This window comes from Equus asinus, chromosome 6 (assembly GCF_041296235.1).
Source record: "Equus asinus isolate D_3611 breed Donkey chromosome 6, EquAss-T2T_v2, whole genome shotgun sequence".
In the NCBI taxonomy this organism is placed as follows: Eukaryota; Metazoa; Chordata; class Mammalia; order Perissodactyla; family Equidae; genus Equus; species Equus asinus.
Window position 1 is genome coordinate 97,201,453 of NC_091795.1, and position 24,186 is coordinate 97,225,638.

Consider the following 24,186-nt stretch of genomic DNA (forward strand, 5'->3'; position numbering starts at 1 on the left):
CTCCACCCCTCCCACCGGGACAGCAGGCTGTGAAAGTTTCAGGGCTTCCTAAGATTCCAGAGCCGTGGGTCTGAGAGGTCCCTGGGGCTACAGACCGGCTGGGATGCTTCTGATGTGTGAAGTCACCAACCGGGAGCTCTGACTTGGCCGCAGCAGTGCCTTCTACTCAGGATCCGGAGGCCCCTGTCCTCCCGGGGGAGAGATGTGTATTTGGGATAAGTCAGTGAGGTATTCCCGTGGCAGCATCACACGTCCTCTGCTCTACAGGGAAGACAATGATCAGACGAGCAGCCAGCACTGATGAGCAATGACCGTGAGACACATGTGACTCATGGAAAGCATCATTTAGGGAGGCTAGCCATTGGGAAAAATATAATTGTTAGTTTAGGAGCCAAACCCTTTCAGACAGGCCCCCTGCTCTTAGCCTTGATCTGTTCCCAGCCACCCCAGCCTCACTTTGCGCCCTGGACACCCAATCCAGGTCACGACCCTGATCCTCTCCTTCATTTCTCAGAGGAAAGTTTCTCAATAATGTTTCTATCCTTTAGGGCCCCTGACATTTGCGTTTCGCCAAGTAGAAGCTTAAGATCCATATGCTGAGCGGAACTGGCCTCGGGAGAACAGGCATAGGCTATAAAGATCATCCCGTTAAAGGGAGCGCCTCGCCGCTGAATGATGGAGCAAGGCGCGTAAAGGAGAGCAGGCAGGACCGGAGTCGGGCAAGCCTCACACGCAGGACGGACGGGTCAGCCACCGAGCCGCCCTGCATGCCGAGCCTGATCTCTCTGCGCGCCTGCTCCGTCATGTAAAAAGCAGGACGACAGCGCCTACTGCGTAAGGTTACCATGAGTGACAAATCAGGGTACAGGTGCAAAGTGCCAACCAGAGCCTGGACACAGGGAATCCACACAGGAGAGCTGTCTGCAGTGGGTTAATTCATTAGAGAGCGCCAACGCTGAACTGAAGAAGAAAAGGGCCTTTACACTTATTCTTAAAGGAAGAGCCACTAAGTTTCCCTAATATTTAACATCAACACCTCACCACCCAATTGCAAGTGTTTTTAAGAAGTGGTCAGCAGGGCCAGTCCCCCTTCACTGTCCTAGGCGCTGACAAAATCAGCCCATTTCAGCAGCCGGGCGACAGCTACCACCCAGGAGGGGGATGTGGGTGAAGCCCCAGCTCCCTCATAGCCTCGAGTCCAGCAGGCTCCCAGGACGTCTGAGTTAATGCCCATGAAGGCTAAGCGGAGCTGGTGACACGTTCACAATGAAGCCTGGCATGTGGATTGAAGACAGGAACAGTACAGTGCCCCAGCTTTCCTATGTCACGTTGCACTTACACACGCATGTGTGTTTGGACAGCCTGCCAGCTGCTCAGGACACTGACACAATGTCTATGCATCTATACCAGCAAACAGGCTGGCCTAGGACCAGTAAGGGGCCCCAAGGGGCTGCACGGAGATCCGGGGTAGAGGGGATGAGGGTTCTGCATCCTCCACCCTAGTTCAGATCACACACGATATTTGATTTGGAAAAAGAAATTCTGCTGCCAAAACAAAAATGGTTTGTAAACATGTGGCCTGTATTAGTTGCTAAGACCCCTGTGGGTCTGAAATATGCTGACAGTAACCCTGGAGTGGTGAACAGGTTTTGGGTCTGGGACTATCACCTACCCTGATGGCTAAAACCAAGTGGACGAGGAACGAAAGGCCCATGTTTTCCCATGAAGTCTGTATTTTCAGGCACATGCAGATGAAACGTGGGTAAGCGACATCTGTGTCAACGTGCTGGGCCAACCCCCCTGAGCATCCTCCTGCCAAGATTCACAGAAACAACCGCCTGGCCAGGAAGCAGTGGCCAGCCCAGGACCCCTTGGGAAGTCAATTATGGTCACATGGATGTTCCCAGAATAGTGGACGTGAGGCTTTGGCCTGGCACAAAAAAAGCCACATCAAAGTTCCATGAACCCGCCACTATGATTCAGGAAAGAGGCTGCCACGTAATGGGCTGAAGGCGCAAGTCACAGCCTGACTTTGCAATTCCCCAAAGGGACCTGGGCTCCTCCAGGCACTTCACAAACGGGGCACACGGGTCATGTTCTCAGGGTACCTGCTGAGAGACTACCGGTAATGAAGCCACTTGGGTCTACGGCTCTCCTTGTAGTAGGCTGCGCTACCTAAAATACGACTTCTTTTTTCCTCCCAAACTGGGTGATAACTAAGGTGAGGAAAGAGAGCAAGGAAGGCTGTCCCACTTTATATGCTTTGTGCCGTCTCCATCACAGCAGTTAGTGGGTCAGCTGGGTTTTGTCTTTGAACCATTCCTTTGTACATTCTGGACCTTTCGCCAGCCGTTCTATAGCAGTACAGAGTGGTGAGCCTGCAAAGGGACTGCCCCAAGCGAGGCAGAGCGGGCCCGAGCTCCAGCGTCCTGGGAGAGTGCGCCTGGAGCCCCATGGTGGTTGCACGCCATGGCCACTCCACGAGACTGCTGTGTGCGTCCATCTGTCAACTCCAGGGCGACGTGACAGCAGCCCTCCAGCGATCCATATGCTTCCTGGAATTGCGTCCTGCCTCCCACAGTCTGGTGCTGCCTAACAGGGCCCCTCCAAGATTAGGAGGCCTCAGCTGCAGCCTCCAGAGGAAAAGCTGAGAATCCCATATGAGGCCACTAAAAACAGACAAATTGGGATAGGACGGCAGTGAGTGAGCGATGGCCCAGAGCACATACAAGGTGATACAGAGCTCGAAGACTGGAAAAGGGTGGAGGAAATGAGACATTTCATTTATTTAAGATTAAAGCATTTGTAGAGTTCGCTCTCAAACATACCCTTAGGTGTTCTCTGGGATCTCAGAAGAGGCCCAGAACCAGAGACTCAAAAGGTCTAGCACTGAAAGAAATTACAGCATTCAACCACATGACCACTGTTGAGAGCCAGCTCTCCGCAGGAGCACACAAAGCTGGGTGGGAGAAGAAAGGAACAAACAGCCTGGGGCCTGCAGATTCCACTGCACTCTCTGTTCACAAGCACTCTGAGTCCAGGACCACCAGTGCCAGGTGGACCGTCAGGCCGACCAGGTTCCCTCTGAGCCATCACCACATCAAGCCTCCTCCTCTCAATAGTGTCCCTCCAAACAGCCATACTCTGCACACACATAAAAGGGAATTAAAAAGGGAATCTTTACAAATGCAATTCATTCATTCAGCAGAGATCTACTAAATGCATTCTAAGCCACAGGCACTTCCAAAGCCGAGAAGAGGCGTGGCCTCCGCGTTGAGCTCATGGGCGAGTCTAGCTGAGTAAATCTGTGATCATAGGGCAGAGGGATGCAGACTCCAAAAGAGGCAAGCACAGGGCCAGGAAGATGCTTCTCCACCAGCCTGGCTCTCAGGACAAGCTTCCTGCAGACCCCTGACCAAGGGGAGGGGTAACAGTGAGAAGTCATTCCCTGGACTCCAGCCAGGTCTCAGGGCGGGGCTGAGAGTAGATGAGGCTGCAGCTAGCCAGACACTGGCTCACAGGTTCAGGGAGAGTCTGAACTTGGCCCTTGAGGTTCTGGGAGCCACTGCTGGAGTTCTGAACAGAGAGCGTCTTCATGTTTGCCATTTTAGAATGATTACTCCATAGTATACGGGGCAGAGCAATCAGAACTTTGCTGCAGACGAGAAATCATTTGGAAGTGGCCACCATGTTTTCCACAGTGTATGTACATAGTGAAAGACTCTCAGATAACATATGAAGGAGTGGACCACAAACCACCAAGCCTTCCAGAAGGCTTGGGCTGAGGCTGAGCAATGCCCTTAGATGCTAGGAGATCAAAACAGAGCATCTTTGAGGATATACCTCAATATTTCAATAGTGACATGGAAAGAATCCCTGTCTAAGAATTAGGAGATCCAGACTCAAGGCAAGTTGACTTCATGAGCTCTTGGACGATTCTACAACCCTCTAGAAGCCTCAGTAATATCATCCATAAGTTGATTCTCACAGGGCAGTCATAGGCATCGATGAGACGACCTACTCACGTGAAATGAGAAAGTCCAACATAAAGGCAGGGAGCCAAAGGCTCCTTCTGTTTCAGCACCTCTGAATCTCCAGTTCGGCCACTTCACAACTATGTCAGGTACATACCATGCGCCAGACAGTGAGGATACAAAGACAGTTAAGGAACGTGCCATTCTCAAAGAGTTTACAGGAAAATAAATGACTATGACTGTGCATCTTATCCCAGGAAAACAGAAACAAGAAAGGAACTTGCCAGTCGGCAGCCAAGACTCCTTGGTGTCAGACATAGTCTTCTATGAATCAGAGCCCCCCCAACATGTAGTCTGGGCTATTTTGGAACACCCCATGAGCCTTAAAAGTGCTTGGAGGGATCACCTCACTGTCAAAGGCCCCAGAGGGCTCACAGGCATGAGGTATTTTTATAGCTTCTTTCAGAGTCAAGAGCTGTACAGATTTTGTACTCACCCCGAATTTAACTAGTATTTAAGTGTGCTGATTATAGCTGCAAACACACTTCTTATTCCAGCATGTGGCTGGAGAGGTGGCTGGGGAAGAAGCTTTGGAAATTTACAGCACAGAAATAGCATGTGGTCTGTCTGCTTGAAAGAATCGATCCATCTGTGACCAACAGTGAGAAGACCAGCAAAGGGCCAGAAGCAAACAAAAGACTGAGAGTAAAACGAGGCTTTCGGACACCATATCCCTATCGCCGGACACTCGACAGGCTTTTCTACAATCTGGAAGACCCCTAATGAAGCTAGCAGCAAGCCCAGGGCTGGGGGCTTAAGAAGACATGACAAGTCTGGGTGGCAAATTGGGGTCACCCAAGCAAAAGGTCTAGACATGACCTGGATTTAAAGAAAGTAAAGTGGAAATGTGCGAATCATTTCCTAGTGGCCTTTGCATGCAGCAGCAATCCTAGCAGTGGAAATGAGCTTTCAGTGCAGGAGGGCTTAGAAAGGGCTGCGAAGAACTGAACTCTGGTGCAGCCACCAGCCAACCCGTGACCCCTTGGGGCTTTCAGTTTCTTCCCTGCTGAAATGTGAGGGTTAAATGGAAAGGACTTTTTGTGGGTTCTGTGGTTCCCAGCTTCAGCTGGAGAACAACGCGGGGAGGCCTTAGCTGGGATAAGCCACAGGTGTCCCAAGCTTGTTCCAACCTGAGCCCCAGTTGACTTTTATTTCTATTTCTTTTTAAGACATCGGTCTTTCATAAGACTTCTTTGAAGAAAGGATCACCGCACCACCACCTCCCCAAAATAATTCTGGAAACCACGGTATTACCTGAGCTCCATGATTTCCTTTAAGTTGAACAGTCTACAGTTCTATATCCGGACACACGCGTGTTGTCTTACAGTGAAATGTTCAGGAGAAAAGAGACTTTCAATCCTGCTCTAACAGGGTCTGGCACAGCCCCACAGACACCTAAGAAACACACTTGATAATTAAACTCTGAGGTGTCCCAGAATTCCAAGTGACTGAGAAAAACATGGGACAAAGCAGTTTCCTTTTTTTCTTTAAAAAAATACACTATTGACCTTTTTTTGGGGGGGCTGGGAGGAGTCTCTATAAATGTTGATACACTGTAGAAAATAAGGGTAAAATGACATCACAGAGTAAGTATATCTAGAATACCATGGTGATAACTAATTTTAACCCTTCTGTGTTCTTTCTATATGTCTGCATAATGTATGAAACAGGCCTTCTACTTACATACAGGTTAAATCTGGATCATTCATCTAGTCCAAATTGACCAGCAGACATTTCTTTACACCAACATTTGTTGCACCCACTTCACAGATAATCCACACAGCAGTCATGAAAACCTTCCTAGTGGCAAGGCCATGACCACCCTCTGTGATGCTCCGAATACTGAAACGGGTTTAGAACCCAAGAGACCATCCATAGCTCCAGTGGCAACAAAGAAGCAATTCCTTTAAAACCAAAATGGAAGACATCTACTTTTCTCAATATGATGAATTCAATTCTATAAAGGTCCCTCACCCTGGAAAATAACTAAAGCCCAACTAAAAGACTGAACTAAAAAAATAAACAAATAAGCACACTTAGCTTATAAGTCTGAAATTAATTACAGTGTTCTGTGTATTTTCAGAACTGAGGAATTAAGATATTTTAGACTTTATGTATACATGGTAAAATTTCAGCAGTATTTACCAAAAGAAGAGAAAAACAATGTATAACTGCCATTTATAAAAGGAAAAAATGGAGTAAGAATGCAAAGAAACAAACATGCACTTAAAAAAAAGCAAGAAAGAAAATAGGAGGGGCCGCCCCGTGGCCGAGTGATTAAGCTCGTGCGCTCTGCTGCGGCGGCCCAGGGTTTCGTCGGTTCAGATCCTGGGCACGGACATGGCACAGCTCATCAGGCCATGCGGAGGCAGCGTCCCACAAGCCACAACTAGAAGGACCTACCACTAGAATACACAACTATGTACTGGGGGGATTTGTGGAGAAAAAGCAGCAGAAAAAAAAAAAGAAGATTGGCAATAGTTGTTAACTCAGGTGCCAATCTAAAAAAAAAAAAAAAAACAAGAAAATAGAACAAAAATAGTTTGGGAGAAAAAAATCCAAATATATTAAAAAAGAAACAAATGGATTGAACTGAATAGCCAAAAGAAATGACAAAATTGAATTTTACAAACAGAGAGATACACATAAAACAACAAGAAACTGGAAAGATTGGGACTCCAAGTATGGAGAAAGCTGATCCAGAAAAATGCCAACCAAATAAAGGTATCAGACAAAATAGGATTTAAAGTGAAAAGCACAACTAGAGAAAAAGAAGGAAACTATATAACAGCAAAAGATCAAATTCACTATAAAGCAATAATAATTCTAAGTTTGTATATATCAAGCAGCTTCAAAATATAAAAAGCAAAAAGGATATAGTTACTGAAAATGATGACTACACCACCGCAGTGGGGAAATTCACTACACATTGCTTAATACAGCAAACAAACAAAATTAGTAAAAATAGAGAAGATATAAAAAGCACTATTAACAATCTAAATTAATGGACATATGCAAGTCTCATAAACAACAAACTGAGAATTCACAATCTTCTCAAAAACGCATAGAACATTTACAGAAACTGACATCACACAGGGACATAAAGGATTCAGCAAATTTCAGACAACTGCTATCACGTGGATCATGTATTCTGACATCAATGCAATCAAGATAGACATCAATAACAAAAAGAATCTCCACGGTTGAAAACTGTAAAGACTTATCAATAACTCATAAGTTCAGAAGAAAATATGTAACTTTAAAAATATGTAGAGCTAAACAGGAATGAGAATATTATTTAACAAAACCTATGAGATTCCATTAAAGCAGTACTGAGAGGGAAATTCATAATCTTAAATGTGTGTATTAAAGAAGAAGACTAAAAATCATTGAGCTGCCTCTAGCTTAAGAAGTCAGGAAAATAACTGCAGAATAGAAAAGAGAATAGAAAGAGAATAGAAAGAAAGACCTATTATAGATAAAAACAAAAATAAGTGAAACATAAAATAAAGCACAAATAAAAATAGTCAACAAAGTCAAAAGTATTTTTCTTTGAAAACAATAATAAAACATCCATTCTTGGGCAGGTTGGTCAAGGAAGAAAAAAAGAGAGATCGCCCAAATAAACTATATTTGTAATGAAAAACAGATAGCAGAGATTTAAAACTAAATGAATAATTTTATGCTAATTTTAACTTGAAAAATAGGGAACTATGAATATACTTCTAGAAAAATATAATTTAAGAAAACTGGCTCAAAAAAATAGGAGTTCAAGTAATTTTATAAACCTTAAAAAAACTGAATAAGTAGAAATCTTCCAACAAAGAAATCACTAGGACTTGTTTTCAGCTGAGTACTACCAAAATTTCAGGAGCAGATAATTCAAATCATACACAAAATCTTGCAGGGAGTAGGAAAAATAGCTAAAGAAAAAAAAACTCCCTCTAAATCAGACAAAAGCAGTTAAAGAAAGGAAAAATATAGGCCAAACTCACTTATGAGTAAAGAAGCAAAAATTTAAAACAAAATAGGAGCAAATAGAATCCAGATGTGTATCAGATGTGTACTTAAGGAGGAAAAAAAACCATAAAGTTCTACAAGATAGATTTATCCTAGGAGTGCAAGAGAGTTTACCATTGAATAAACCATATCTATGATCTAACATAGTAAGAGAAAAATGGTGGAAACCGTATGGTCATCCTAGTAGATACAGAACAGCCTTTGATAAAACTCAACATGCATTTTTGAGTAAAAGCATATGACACAATATTCTGCAAAACAGAAACATAAGGGAACTTCCCTCACCTAATACAACGAATTTGGGAAAAAAGTGACAGCAAACATCATTAATTAAATTTGAACATTCCTTGTAAAAATCAGGAATGAGGAAAGGATACCTTCTATTGCTTCAACTCAACATTGTGCTGGAGGCCCTAACTCTAACAGAAAACAAGAAAGAGAAGCAGAAAGTATGACACTGAAAAGGAATAAACAATACTTTAATTATTCACAAATGACTTTCTATAAATAGGAGGATCTACAGACAAATTATTAGAAACACTAAAAGTTTAGAAAAGTGGTTGGATGCAAGATCAATATACAAAAGTCAATTACATTTTTATATTCCAGCAAAAATGCCATGTCCAAAGGCATCCCAAAACTAAGGTATCCAGGAACACACAAACATGCTGTACGTACCAGGAGTATATGAAAGATGAGTAAGACCTATTTATAGAAAAACATAAATCTTTACCGAAAACATTTACGAAGACAAACATATGGATAGTGATACAATGTTCATGGACTGGGGGACTCAGGGTCATAAAAAAATCTCAGTTCTTTCCAAAGTGACCTATACATTTAATGCAATCCGAGCAAATTCCCAACAGATTTTGTTGCTGTTGTTATCATTGCTGTTGCTGTTTCATAAACTAACTCTAAAATTTCCACAGAAGGGATAAGTCCAATTGTAGCCAAACATCACTGAATGGGAGGGAAAGGGCAAGGCCAAATATTAAGATTCAGTAGAGAGCTATAGTGATGAAAAGCATGCTGCAATGACAAAGAGGTGAGCAAACTCACCAACAGATAAATACAGAAGACAGAGAAGCAAACCCAAGCTTGTGTGGAAACTTGATACATTACAGAGTGTGCATTTCAGATCAATGGAGAAGAAAGGATTATTCAATAAACGGTACTAGGTAAATTATTTTTCCCTATGGATAAAAATCGTATTGGATTCCTACATTACACACAAAAATTAAACCAAATAATTTTAAAACTGTTAAAAGAAAATATGACAGTAACTTATATCCTCAAGATACAGAAAAATATCTGAAAAGAATTGGCCCTAACTATAAATGTGCCAGGTTGATACACTAAATACCTCAAAATCAAGAACTTCTATTCATTGAAAGACTCCTTGTGAAAATATATGGCACAAACTGTGAGGTAATATTCTTAACACATGAAACCAACACCCTTAATCTTCAGAACATATAAAGAATGCTTTCAAATCAATGAGAAAAAAAAAATACAACACAATGAAAAAATGGACCAAAGAGATGAACAGTTTCTTTATAACAGACACAACAGACGGTGATTAAACATGTGAAAAGAAGTTCAATATTGTTGATACATTAAATTCATTTTACTATTAATTTGGCAAAAATTAAGAAGCTTAATAACACCACGTGTTGGGATAAGACAGGCACGGATCTTAAAGGAAACTTTTATTCACTGCTGATGACAATGCAAATTGGTATAATCACTTTGGAAATCACTATGACATTTTCTTGCAAAGTTGGTCATTATACAGCCTTTTTTCAGGCCCAAATGCTCCTCCTGGGTACAAGATCAAGGAAAAGAACCTGCACATGTGTAGCAGCGTTATGTGCAAGAATATCAATAATAGAATGTTTTGTGACAGTAAAAGACTGAGAATAACCCATACGTCCACTGACAGGAGGATGCGTGAACTGCTCACTGTTAACATTATCAAATATTATATAGTGGTGAGATGAATAAATACAGCCACCCAGAACAATGTGGTGAAATCTTAGACAAAACACTGAGTGAACAAGTGTACTCATAGTATGACACCATTGTTAATGAGTAAAATTATATATAGTTTAGTGATAGGGACTGCCTAAAATAACAAGGGAAGATTAGAAAGTACTGCAAGGGAAGGGTGGCACATGAGGACAGTCAGACACGGGAGGAACAGTCGCACTGATGCCACGGTACTCACGTTTTTGTTTAAGACACAGGTTCGTGGATATTCATTAACTACACTTCATAACTCATGTATCAGATCCTACCTAATACATTCCTTTAAAAGCACTGTTCAGAAAGGTACTATGACATCATCTGGTTTAGATTTAAAAATGGGCATTTTTTCATGCATACTAAATTTTTCTAGATGGGTCAAGCAAAAAAAATTTAATAGGATTTTCTCTGGGGAGGACGAAGAGAGGGAGAATTTAATTTGTATTTAATACCCTTTCCGTGGTTTTATTTTAATGGTTTACTTTGTGCATGTACTTAACTAAAAAATTAAGTATAACCAGCTTAACTGGTAAACTTTAATACTTAATTTAAAAATACTTAATTAAAAAATTAAGTATAACCAGCTTAACTGGTAAACCTTAGGAACACAAACTCAGAGGTTAAGAGAAAGGACAGCTCCTCAGCTGGATTCAGAAAGCCTACAGTTGATTCATCATCAGGGAATTTGAAGAAAACATGGATGGTCTGGCTGAGTTGCTGGCCAGGTCTCTGAATGGAAGTTCTGGACGATGTCCACACCCTCTCCATGCCTCCATCTCCTGGCCAGAGAGGCAGCTCTGGGCTAAAGACGTCAAGATTCAACTCTAATACCAGCGCTTAGGGGCAATGGCTTTCAGGATCCTTTTAGTATAGAGCAAATCCTTCATGTCCTGTCCTTTGAAAGAATAAGCACCTTCCTCAGACCGTATACTTTTGATTTCTACCGGAAGCTTTTTGATTCCCTGAAAGAAAGTACTATGAAATGCTTTTCCCAGGCTAGTGGCCTCTTCAAAGATTATGAAATATGATTTTTTCCCATCTTGGAACAATTCATACACAAACATCCTGTTTCTCATTAATCCTCACATTCAGTTCACTTACTCACACAGTGGAGAAATCACAGTTTGCTCTTCATTACGATTGTTCAAAACCTCACATTACATTTGATTTTCTCTCTGGGAGGTGTTGGTGATATGATTAAACTCTGTTGTTCACTTAAGATTACACCACAGTGCTGAACTTGAATTGGGCAAAGAAGTTCCAGAACAAAATTACAAAGTACTGTGTGGTTGTCTTGCATGGCCTACGCTTCCTGGGACAGATGCCCCAGAGCCCACTGGCACTTCTCCTCTCCCCACACCAACCCTGCCCATTAATGAACCCCACAGAGATGTTCCTAATCTCTGCAAATAATTCACTGTATTTCAATATATATGGCCCCTCCCATTGCTGGCACTATTACTACTGTGGCTCAAGATATCTTCGGAACCCCATGAAGCACCAGCCAACACTCCTTAAAGGGGCTCTTCCAAAACTCCAACATCCAGAGGTGACCCCACCCACTCCCACCAATCCCTTGCCCATCAGGATCCTGTAGTTGTTTTGCAATCCTAAATAACTTGCATTCTGAACCAAGACATGTTCCAAGACTTCCTAATCCTCCCTGCTTTTCTGGTGCTGACAGTGGCCTCCTAAGGGTCTCTCCAAAACCATCTTTATCAGGCAGGAAGGTCAGGTGAGATCGGGAAGCTGAGCGTCTTCAGTCAGTTGCGCCTCCACCGCTCACCAGTTGCATGTCTTGAACAAGTCACTTTCAGTCTTTTCTCAACTGGACGATGGGAAGAACAACAGCTATCATCACAAGAGAGTTGTGTAAGCTAATAAAATAACAGTGCACATGGAAACGCATTTATAAATCCACAGTGATAGACAAATGTTATTTCATCTCTCCCTAGACACTTGGACAGGCCTCAGGGGCCTGAGATTAAAATCAAACCCCTTCTCAGGCTGTTGCTTCTCTCTCCCTGCTGGGATGGAAGACATCCCTTAGCCAGATTTTCCAAATTCCCACAGTCCTCCCTCGTAATCAGAATATCCGCCGCAGAGAACACAATGTGCATGACCACCAGAGCCCTCTGCACAGCTGTGAGCAATGGTGCGTGCTGTCACCTCGTTTGCATCTTCTGTGGTTCCAAGGTTCAGCATGAGTGCAACATGCATGCACACCCCAATCTCCTCTCCCCTTTCCTCAGGGCCCAGAGGGACCTGCAGGTGATTCTTTCACTTGCTTTAGCTTTTAACCAGTAGTTAATATTTGAGTTACCAGTATCTGAGTGTTGTTTACATCTTATAAAAAATGTCCCCATCCTTCAGGCACATCTGATCCTCACTAGTGACTTCTGGGTAGGTAGGGAAGCCTTATTGTCATTTCCATTTTCCCCTGAAGAAATCCAGGCTCTGAGGGTTCAGTGACTTTCCCAAGCTCACCTGGGCAGGAAGTGGCAAAGCTGGGTCTTGAGCTATCTTCTGACTCTCCATGTTGATCTCTTCCCAGGACACCGCAGAGCCTCTCGTTTGCTGGGTGTGGCCTGAAGCAGAGACTTCCCGCTCTTTGGGTATGACTACAGCCAACAATATATATTTTTTCAAGTACACAGGCCCTTAACATATTCCTCAGTTGCCGTCTAAAAATTGTATAAAATTTTAAATTGTTGTCCAAGAAGATACAATGGAGAAAGGAAAGTCTCTTCAATAAATGATGTTGGGAAAACTGGACAGCCAAATGCCAAAGAACGAAAGTAGACCATTATCTTATGGCATATACACAAAAATTAACTCAAAATGGATCAAAGACTTGAGAATGTAAGACCTCAAACCATAAAAGTTCTAGCTCGATGCTCTTTGACATGGGTCTTAGCAGTATCTTTTCAAATACCATTTCTCACCAGGCAAGGGAAACAAAAGAAAAAATAAACAATGACACTACTTCAAACTAAAAGGAAAGGAACAGCTAAATAAACCATCAACAAAATGAAAAGAGAATCTAACAACTGGGAGAAGATATCTGAAAATCATATATCTGAGAAGGGGTTAATATCCAAAATATATAAAGAACTCATTCCACTCAACAACAAAGAAACAAACAACTCAATTAAAAAATGGGCAAAAGATCTGAACAGACATCTTTCCAAAGAAGATATACAGCTGCTCAACAGATATATGAAAAGACGTTCAACATCACTAATTATTAGGGAAATGCAAATCACAACTACAATGACATATCACCTCATGCCTATCAGAATGGCTATAATTAACAAAACAAGAAATAACAAGTGTTTGGAGAGGATATGGAGAAAAAGGAGCTCTCATAAACTGCTGGTGGGAATGTAACTGGTGCAGCCACTATGGAAAACAGTATGGAGATGCCTCAAAACATTAAGAATGGCTATACCATACGATTGAGCTATTCCACTTCTGGGTATTGTATCCAAAGAAAACAAAACCACAAATGTGTAAAATACTTGCACCCCTATGTTCTTTGCAGCATCATTCACAATAACAAGACTTGGAAACAACCTAAGTGCCCATCAAGGGATGAATGGACAAAGAAGATGTGGTATATATACACAATGGAATACTATGCAGCTATAAAAAAGATGAAATCTTGGGGATGGCCCAGTGGCATAGTAGTTAAGTATGCGTGCTCTGCTTTGGTGGCCCAGGGTTCAGAGGTTTGGATCCTGGATGCAGAGCTAGCACTGCTTGTCAAGCCATGCTGTGGTGGCATCCCACGTGAAAAAAACAGAGAAAGACTGGCACAGATGTTAGCTCAGCGACCATCTTCCACAAGCAAAAAGAGGAAGATTGGCAACAGATGTTATCTCAGGGCCAATCTTCCTCACCAAAAAATAAAAAAAAAAGAGAGAGAGAAACATGAAATCTTGCCATTTGCAACAACCTGGATGGACCTCAAGGGTACTATGGTAAGTGAAAGAAGTTAGATGGAGAAGCCAAATACTGTATGATCTCACTCATAAGTAGAAGATAAAAAAAACAAGAACAACAAACAAGCACACAGGTACTGAAATCAGATTACCAGAGGGGAAGGGGTTAGGGAGGAGGGTGAAAGGGGTGATAGGGTACACATGCATGGTGACATATGGGGTGACATACTGTAATTAGTCTTTGGTTGGTGAACGTGATGTAGTCCACATAGAAACGGAAATTATAATAATGCACACATTAAAATTATATAATGTTATAAACCAATGTTACCTCAATTAAAAAGGAATTTTAAATAGTTGGAAAAACACGTAACTTCTGGAATACTGGAAATATTGCCTTTTTAAAATAAAGCAACAACAGTTGAAAAAATGTAATTTCTAGTATATCATTTATTTTTTAAAATGTGCACAGAAAGCCAAAGTAATCCCGAGAAAGAACAAAGCTGAACACTTCCTGGTTTCAAACGATATTACAAAGCTATACTTATCAAAACAGTATGGTATTGGCATAAAAACAGACACTTAGATCAATGGAACATAAGAGAGAGCCCAGAAATAAACCCATGTATACATGGTCAATTAATTTTTGACAAAGCCGTCAAGAATACACAATGGGGAAAGAATAGTCTCTTCAACAAATGGTCTTGGGAAAACTAGATATCCACATGCAAAAGAATGAAAGTGGATCCCTATCTTACACCATACACAAAAATCAACTCAAAGTGGATGAAAAACTTGAATGTAAGACCTGAAACCATAAAACTCCTAGAAGAAAACATAGTGGGTATTTTCCTTGACCTTGGTCTTGGTGGTGATTTTTTGGATTTGACACCAAGAGCAAAGGCAAATGCAAAAATAAACAAATGTGACATCAACCTAAAAGCTTCTGCTTAGCAAAGGACACCAACAACCAAAGGAAAAGGCAACCTACAGAATGGGAGAAAATATTTGTAAATCACATATCCAATACAGGGTCAATATCTGAAATAGATAAGAAACTCATACAACTCAGTAGCATAAAACCAAATAATCAATTAAAAAACATGCAAAGGACTTCAAATAGACATTTTTCCAAAGAACACATACAAATGGCCAACGGGTACATGAAAAGGGAATAACATCACTAATCAAAAGGGAAGGCAGCTCAAAGCCACCATGAGCTACCACCTCACACCTGTTAGGATGGTTATTATCGGAGACAAGAGATAAATGCTGGCGAGGACGTAGGGAAAGGGGAGCCCTTGTGCACCGTTGGTGGAACTGTGAACTGATGCAGCTACTAAGGAAAAGAGTATAGAGGTTCCTCAAGAAATTAAAAATAGCATCACCATACGATCCAGCTATTCCGCTTCTGCATAAACATGTAAAGGAAATGAAATCATTAACTTGAAGACATATCTGCACTCCATGCTGCCTGCAGCTTTATTCACAATAGCCAAGGTTTGCAGAGAATCTAAGTGTCCCTTGACTGATGAATGGATTCAGCCTTAAAAAAGAAGGAAATCCTGCCATTTGTGGTAACATGGATGAACCTGAAGGGCGTTATCAGGGGCTGGGGGTGGGGGAAATAGGGAGAGCTTGGTAAACGGGTACACGCTTTCAGCTGTAAGACGAATAAGGTCTGAGAACCTAATGCAAAACATGGTGACTAGAGTTGATGGCGCTGTATTATAAAAGTGAAATTTGCTATGAGAGTTAACTTAAATGTTCTCAGCAAACAGAAAAAGATAAACATGTGAGGTGATGGATGTATTAATTAACTGGCTGGGGGGAACCCTTCCACAATGTACATGTATACCGAAGCACCACGATGTACACTTTAAATATATTACAATTTTATTTGTTAACTATACCTCCATAAAGCTGAAAAAATAAAGAAGAGGTTACTAGCACAACTTAGCAATTTTCAAAGCCAAAAAAAAGACTTGGATTTTTTTCACCCAAAGTTTGTGTGTCCATAGATAAGTATCATCAAATTTGTAAGACCCAGTTCAAGATGAGTTTTCTTCCAATTTTTCATTTTTATAGATGTAATAACTTTACTACCTTGCTCACATAAGTAAACAGGCGAGAACAGATGTTGTTTTGCAAAACCGAAACTCAACTCTTTATACTTCTTCCACATATGTGCCAAAAATCACACAGTAATAAACTAAAAACTAGTTTTAGTGTTCAGGCCACAATTTAATCAGTGGATTTTCCTATAAAAGAAAACCTTTGGAAACTGCTAGACCAGCACAAGAATGTGTTACCAGGACATCAGTCATTCAAGCCCTAATTTCTGGGAAGTACATGAAAAGATTGGACCAAGACTTTAGAAATAGCTTCATTGTATTCATTACTTTTTCTCTTAGAGACCCCTTGTTTAAACCAATATGCTGGAAAGAAATGAAAAAATATTAATCCCAATGCACCTTTCCATATAAAATATTTGACTGCATGATTTTACTATAACAAATGTTTCAATTATATATTTGTCCAAATTATTTGCAGATTTAGCTCATTACAATAATTTAAGGGGCAAAGGTCGTTTTCATGGTCAAATTAATCAGCCAATCAGACTTACTTTATGTCGGAAAAGGTTTCATCTTATTTTTAAATTCAAATCAATGTGTTGATTGATAGACGAAAGCTTTCTAAAACACTGAGAAATAAATTATGGAATACACTAAAAAAATAGATTATTACAATCAGTAAAGTCAGGATTAAAGTGAGATTGCGGTAACTGAATTATGTTATCCATTTTACAATAAATTATAATGACCAGATACTAACAGTTTCCTCATTAATATTTAATCAAGCAATATTAAATGTAGCTAAAATGATAAGTTATTTATGGATCTCTACGTTTGACAGAAGGCAGGATATTTCCTTGGTAAATGTGTCTGTGAAGCCCTTTTGTAAGGCTTATGAGAATAACCAAAAAAGGACAGTATTCTGAAAACCAGGGGGGAAAAGTCTAGTAATTTTGTTAAGCCACGCGATCACACTTTTCCTTCTGACTCTTTTCTCTGCGCACTGTCTTCTCTTCGTATCGGAAGAACAACAGTGCCCAGTGAATCTGTCCAAAATACATTTTTTTTTAAAATCCTATCACTACCCTTCCTAAGTTTTAACGGTTCTCCAGAGACCACAGGAAAGATTCTAACACCAAACATTTAGGGTCCAGCACAAGTGGCCCTGAGTCCTCTGCCCTCTCATCTCGGTCCCTCTCTTCCGTCCACTGCAGACTCAGCGTCTTAGTCTGAGCGACAGGACGGTCTAGTACGCAGCACGCGCTTCCCATCACCTCGGGGTTGCTCCGTGCTGCACTCAAGTTTGGGCAACTGGAGCTCCACATCCTCTGCTCTTTACCGTTAGTCTAAGAAACATGAAAGCGGAACCTGCGCTGTTCTCCTTCATCCCTCGCAGCCCGAGAACACGGCCTTGCGTGTAACAGACGCTCATGAAGTGTCGCTGCCTGATGGGTCTGGAGAAACCCACACCGTCCCGGGCAGCAGGCGCTGTCTTTTGTGTGACCAGCAGCTGTCACTGCCGCTGAAATCTGGTAGTGCAAACACCAACATCGCTGACGGAAGACTCACCCAGCCGGGAGCCTGACTCGACAGCAAGGCCCCTACAGAGGACAGCGCATGTATGGAAATGACCCCAAGCTCTCAAAACAAACAAAAAAGTACCAAAAAGTAAAAAAAAAACAAAGAAACTGCAACCGAGATAAATGTGGAAAATGTGGCTGTTACGATTTATTTCAGGAGAGCCTTCAGCCACGGCATCTCAGAACAGCATCTTTCAATGTTTCCATTTCTAAAAATACTGCTCGTTTAACCACCTCGCCACCCTGAAACCACAGAACTAAAGCAGGGTATTGATAGTTTCGATTCTAGTTAGTGTGTTTTAAACGACCTTCGCCTCAAAGATTCCCCAGGCAGGAGCAGAGCTGCACCGAGCTCAGCAATCACAGCCACAGCTCTCTGAACACCGGCCATTCCCAGCGCGCCACCAAGGCCAAGGCCGCCACATTTTCTGAACCAAAGATGGCTTCTTTTTACTGATGACATTCTCCACTTGAAGGAAAATACAAAACAAAACTTTCAGATTCGGCTACTTTAATCACAGCAGTGTGAACTGGGGGTGGCTGATATTCCGCGAAGACTGTCTCTCTTTCTTTATAAATCCTAAACATTTAAAAATATCTTTGCTGGGCTGGAATGTCATTTTCTGGTATTTTGCCCTCTCCAACATGAATCTTTTGCGACTATGAAGGCATTTTACAGTTCCTGGAATTTGCTAGAGACAGATTCCCAAAGAGAACGTCCTAGGAGGTGGGTGTGGGCAGCTGCAGGGAAGAACGCCCACCTCCACGGCCGACCGTGCATCTTCCCGGGAGGCTGTCACCGTTCCCTCACTCCTCAGCAGACTCCACAAGTCTCTGCACTGGCAATCACACAGCTGAGAAACATGCAATAGTCCTAACTCATTAAAGTTGAAGTTAAGAACAAAAAAGATTATGCTGCACTTAGTTTCCAAGGCACGTGAGGCAGGGAGGGGCCTTCAGATGTCAGCGTTCGCGTTTCCACTCTGCTCGCCACTGTGGTGACAGGGCTGTGGGCTTCCCTCCGCCTCGGCACGAAACGTCAGCCATACAGCCCAGGACTACCAAAAGGGCAGACTGGTGCCGTGGCCACAAGGGCAGGGGTTCACTCCGGCTTCTCAAGCAGGCCCTTTCACAGCAAGACAGTGGGAAGGCGAGGCGCGTCCCGAGGAGCTGGGGTGTGGGGCAGCAAGGCTGGAATTTAGGTGTCCCCAAATGCCCTACATTCCCAGTTCCCGGAGCAGCCTCAGCCCCCTACTTCCTCCAGGGCCCCTCCCCGGCAGGCATGGACCCTTCTCCCGCACCTCCAACCTTCCTCACTCCTGATGTCCGTTCCTCACGTCGCCGTCTTAATCTTCAGGTGACTTGTGTCACCTCTCTCCTGCATAACTGTCAACTTGGGCCACTCTCTCACTTTGCCCCTCTGTGCTCAGACAAAGAACAATTCAATTCTTTTTTTTACAGCTTGGCCCTCAGCTAACATCTGTTGCCAATCTTTTTTTTTTTCTTCCTTCTTCTCCCCACAAAGCCACCCAGTACATAGCTGTGCATTCTAGTTGTAGGTCCTTCTGGTTGCGGCATGTGGGACGCCGCCTCAGATGGCCTGATGAGTGGTGCCATGTCCACGCCCAGGATCCGAACCAGTGAAACCCTGGGCCACCACAGCCAAGCCCGTGAACCTAACCACTCGGTGACGGCGTGGCCCTCAATTCTTGACCTACTGCGTGCCTCTGACTCCTGAGCTGAGCAGTCTAGAGAAAGGCACATCACACTGATGGGGGTTTTCAACCTGTGGCCTCAAGCTTCAGGTGGGCTCTTAATGCTACCAGGTGATCGTGTGCACCTCCCTCTTTCCAGAGGACTTCTCACTCTGTCCCTTGTCTCTGCAAACTCAGGGCCCCTCCTCCAACACGGCGCTCAGCTGTGATTGCTTCCTCCTTCACAGGGAAAATACAAGCAACGAAAAGAGAGGTGCAGAACCTGCTCCTCCGCACCGCCACCTCGCCCCCACATATCTGTCAGTTAGTCTACTCCCACAGAGACTATCTGGGCTCCTAAAGCAAAAACTCCACCTGTACACAAACGCACCTCTTTCACCTACTCAGGAAATGATTTCAGCAACCCTCTGCCAAACATTATCAATTTTCCACTCTCTACTGAGTCCTTCCCACCAGCATATAAATACAATGCTAAGGCTTCCAACTAAAAACTAATCATTCTGGCCTTATTTATCCCACCAGGTACCACCCCACATTCTCCTCCCCTTTGCAGCAAAGCTTCTAAAAACAGCTCCCGACAATCTCTCCCTCTGATTGAGCTTTTGTTACCAGAACCACTCATGGCCCAGGGCACTGATCCCAGCGTCTACGCTCGGTCCTCATCTCAGGTGGCTCACCAGCACACTGGACACAGCTCACCACTCCCTCCTCTGATGTGATTTCCTGTGGCAAGATGCCACACTCTTGGTGGCCCCGACCTCTCTGGTTGCTCCCTCTTGGTCTCCTCTGCTGCCTCTTCCTCTTCTCTTACTCCTCATAAAGTTGGAATGTCCCGGGGCCCAATCCTTGAACCTCTCCTCTCACGGGGATCTCCTCTGATCTTATTCCTTTACATACCAACCACAGGCCAAAGACTCCCATTATGTCTCCAGCTCAGATCACGGTCTGAAACTATCACAGCTGGATATAACTGCTCACTCAGCATCTCCATCTGGGTCGCTTAGCATCTCAAACTCACTATGTTCAGAACTGAACTTCTAATCTCTGTTTAATCTAACCTAATCTCATCTGCCCTGGTGATCTAGTGGTTAAAATCTGGCACTCTCACCACCACGACCAGTTTGTTTCCCAGTCAGGGAACATCCCCTCCCCGACCTGTTGGCTGCCATACTGTGGGGGCTGTGTGTTACTGCGAGGTTGAAAGCTCCGCCACTGGGATTTCCAGTACCAGTAGGGTCTCCCACGGTGGACAGGTTTCAGCAGAGCTTCCAGACTCAGATAGACAAGGAGGAAGGACCTGGCACCCACTTTCAAAAAAATTGGCCATGAAAACCCTGTGAATAGCAGACGGCGCACTAGATGTCTGATACAGCGCCAGAAGGTGAGAGGATGGCACAGAAAGACTCGACTGGGTTCTCCTCTGCTGTCGACAGCAGCACTAGGAGTCAGAGCCCAGTGAATGGCACTAACGACACAAAAATCTCTTTTTTGCACCCAAACTTTCCCTACCTACAGACTTCCCCATCTCAGTTGGTGACAGCTCCATCTAGCTATGCAAGCTAAAATCCTTAACATCATTATAGACTTTTCTCTTCTTCTTATGCCCCACACCCATTCTGCCAGGACATCTTGAGCGCTCGATCTTCAAAGTATATCCAGAATGTGACCACTTTTTCACTACTTCCACTGCTACCTGTACAGCAAGCTACCATCATCTCTTGTCTGAATCACTACCACGGATTTCTCTAACCGCTTTGGAATGGTCTCCTGGTCTACCCTCATTTTCCACCTCCTCCATTCTATTACCAACAGAGGCCAGAGTGAACCTATTAAAATGGAATGCAGCTCCTGTCTCTCCTCTGCTTAAAACCCTGCACTGATTTCTCATCAAAAAAACCTAACATTCCCCCAAGAGCCTGCGATGCTAGACATGCTCAGGTTCCTGCTACCTCCTGACTCCCACCCCCGCACTGCTCTCTGCGGGCTCCCCTCCAGCCACCCTGCCTCCTTAGTGTTCCTCCAACATGCCAGCGTGATGGACTGGCCTTAGGGCCTTTGCACCCACCTTTTCTTCGAACTATAATGTTCTTGTCCAAGACGCTAATGACTAGTTCCCACAACTCCTTAAATACACGTCCAAATGTCAGCTTTTTAATGAGACCTCCCTGACTGCTCCATTTAAAACTGCAACCTGCCCCACCCCTCTAAACGTGGTCTACTTCTTCTCTTCTCCACAACATTTATGCCTTACTTTTTCATGCTGTTGATTGTATATGGTCTCTCTCTCCGAGCCTGTCCCCACCCCCAACCCCTGCTCACACGTGACTAAAGCAGAATCTCCAGGAGAGCAGGGTCTTGAGTCTGTTGTGTTCACTGTGTGTCCTGAGTTGGCACAGTGCCTGGGACAACGCAGGAGCTCAATCTATATGTCCTCAATGAGATAATGAATCAAGGAGACTCTGGATACATTCCCTTTGATCTAATCCTGTTTCGTGGTCTACAGAATGAAACTAGCAGTAGTAACCTCACAAGGTGGCTATAAATAGTACATGAGAACCCATGTGGAAGCCTTTATCAAGTATTAATTACCATAACAGCCTAACATAATATGTTGAGGACCATCCTTAAAATTCATTCAGGGGAAGTGTACTAGGTAATTGCTTATATGGTATGGCTTACACAGTACAGAAAAATCACCCAGGCAGGCCTACGATCTACCACAACAATGGCCTGTTATTCCACTAAGAAGACGTAAATGAAAGTTTTCAAGCCTTCCTTTTCCAAATTCAACTTTACCTCTGAGAAGTCCTGGGAGGAGAGGAACTGCCTTCTGGCCAAACCCTGGGGTCCTGGTGTGCAGATGTGCATCCAGCGGCTCTTTCCCTCAGGACAGGCTGGCCATGTGGAGAAGTGGGAGAAGGTCTCTGCCACCAGGGTCCCTCCAGGCCTGGGGCTCAGGGAGCTATCAGACTCAGCAGGGCACTTGGCACCTGGGAAACATGAGAAGGGCACAGGAGCTCAGAGAGCAGGTTCCAGGGGGGAGGGTGGCAAAGCCCAGTGTGCCAACCTAGAACCACCCAGTGATCGGCCTCCCAACTCTCCAAGCCAGAAGGGAAGGCTATGGATAGAATTCCTAGAAATTTTATCACATCAAACATTTAGATAGTATCACAGCTCATTGGAGAAGGACCTGAAGTTTACTGTATAAATGACCAAACTCCACCAAGAAGTTAACATATAAATCCACTAACAGAGTCAATTCTCAGATAACAAATTGTTCCTGGTCTCCCATTCTGCCCTCTCCTTTTACAATCACACCCATTCGGCTTTAACCCAATGAGACTCCTACAAGAAGAGGTTTAAGTCCATAGAAAAGATTAAGAATAAGGTGAGATTATGTTAATTGCAATCTCCAACGCAACCACTAAGAAAATAACTAAAAATGTATAATAAAATAAACAACAATGGAATTATAATGTTATACAGTCATGTAGCACATAACGACGTTCTGGCCAACGACAGACCACATACACAATGGCGGTACCATAAGATTAGCACCATACATCCTAGGTGTGCAGTAGGCTATACCACCTGGTTCTATGTAAGTACACTCTACGATGTTCACACAACTACAAAAGTCACCTGACGATGCAGTTCTCAGAACGTATCCCCATCGTTAAGCAACACATTACTGAACTAGAAACTATTTAACACAAAAGAATGCAAAAGAGAGGAATAAAGGAACTCAAAAGACGTAAGACCCATAGATGGGAGATATAAATTCCACCTTTTCAGTAATTACATTAAATGGTCTAAACACTCCAACAACAAGGCAGAAATCAGTGGAATGGATAAAAAATTATATCCTGTTACAAGAGACCCACTTTAGAACAGCATCAAAAAGAATAAAATATGAATACATTTAACAAAAGATGTGCAAGACTTGTACACTGAAAACTATTAAAACATCATTAGCAGAAATTAAAGACCTAAGTAAATCTTTCTACATCCTGTGCTCATGGATTAGAAGACGATAGAGTTAGAATAGCAATACTTCCCAATTGATCCGCAGATTCAATGCAATCCCTATTAAAATCCCAGCTTCGTTTTTTTGCAGAAATTGACAAGCTGATCCTAAAATTAACATAGAAATCCAAGTGACCTCAAATAGCCAAAGGAAGTTTGAAAAAGAAGTTGGAAGAGTGACACTTCCTGATGTCAAAAAAAAAAAGCTATAGTTATCAAGACAGTGCGATACTGGCATAAGGACAGACATATAGATCAATGGATTAGAACAAACCCACATATTCATGTTTAATTGATTTTTGACAGGGGTACCATGACAATTCAATGGGTAAATGACAGCCTTTTCAACAAATGGTACTAACGTGGAAAAAATGAATCACAACACAGTCCTCCTACCTTACACAAAAATTATCTCAAAATAGATCACAGGCCTAAATGTAAGAGCTAAAATTATAAAGCTCTTAGAAGAAAATATAGGAATAATTTCTTGTGACCATAGAATAAGCAATAGTTTGTTAGGTAGGTCCCCAAAAGCACAAACAACCAAAGAAAAAAGAGATAAACTGGGAGCCCATCAAGTTTTAAAATTTTGTGTGTTAAAGGAAACCATAAAGTAAAAATCAACCCACAGAAAGCAAAAAAATACATATCTAAATCATAAAAAATCATATATCTAAGGACCTTGTATCTACAGTAAATATAGAACACATATTACTCAACGGTAAAAAGACAACCCAAATAAAAAATGGGTGAAGGATTTTAAT

General features: G+C 42.8%; 1 protein-coding gene across 7 annotated transcripts in view; it reads right to left on the reverse strand.

Annotated features, from left to right (window-relative positions):
• RNF144A (ring finger protein 144A) overlaps window positions 1-24,186 on the reverse strand; it is a 169,720-nt gene that overhangs the window by 120,853 nt on the left and 24,681 nt on the right. For 3 of the 7 annotated variants that reach the window (XM_044771895.2, XM_044771897.2, XM_070512659.1), the window contains exon 2: window positions 22,193-22,386. The exons of 1 other annotated variant lie outside the window; for it this stretch is intronic. Coding sequence is in view for 3 of the 6 variants with exons in the window: in XM_070512662.1 (XP_070368763.1) it covers window positions 17,470-17,533 (64 nt within the window). In the remaining 3 variants the exon portion in view is untranslated. Of the gene's footprint in view, window positions 1-17,469; window positions 17,641-22,192; window positions 22,387-24,186 lie in introns of those variants that run through there. 3 more of the 7 variants (XM_070512662.1, XM_070512661.1, XM_070512658.1) reach the window with 2 other exon arrangements.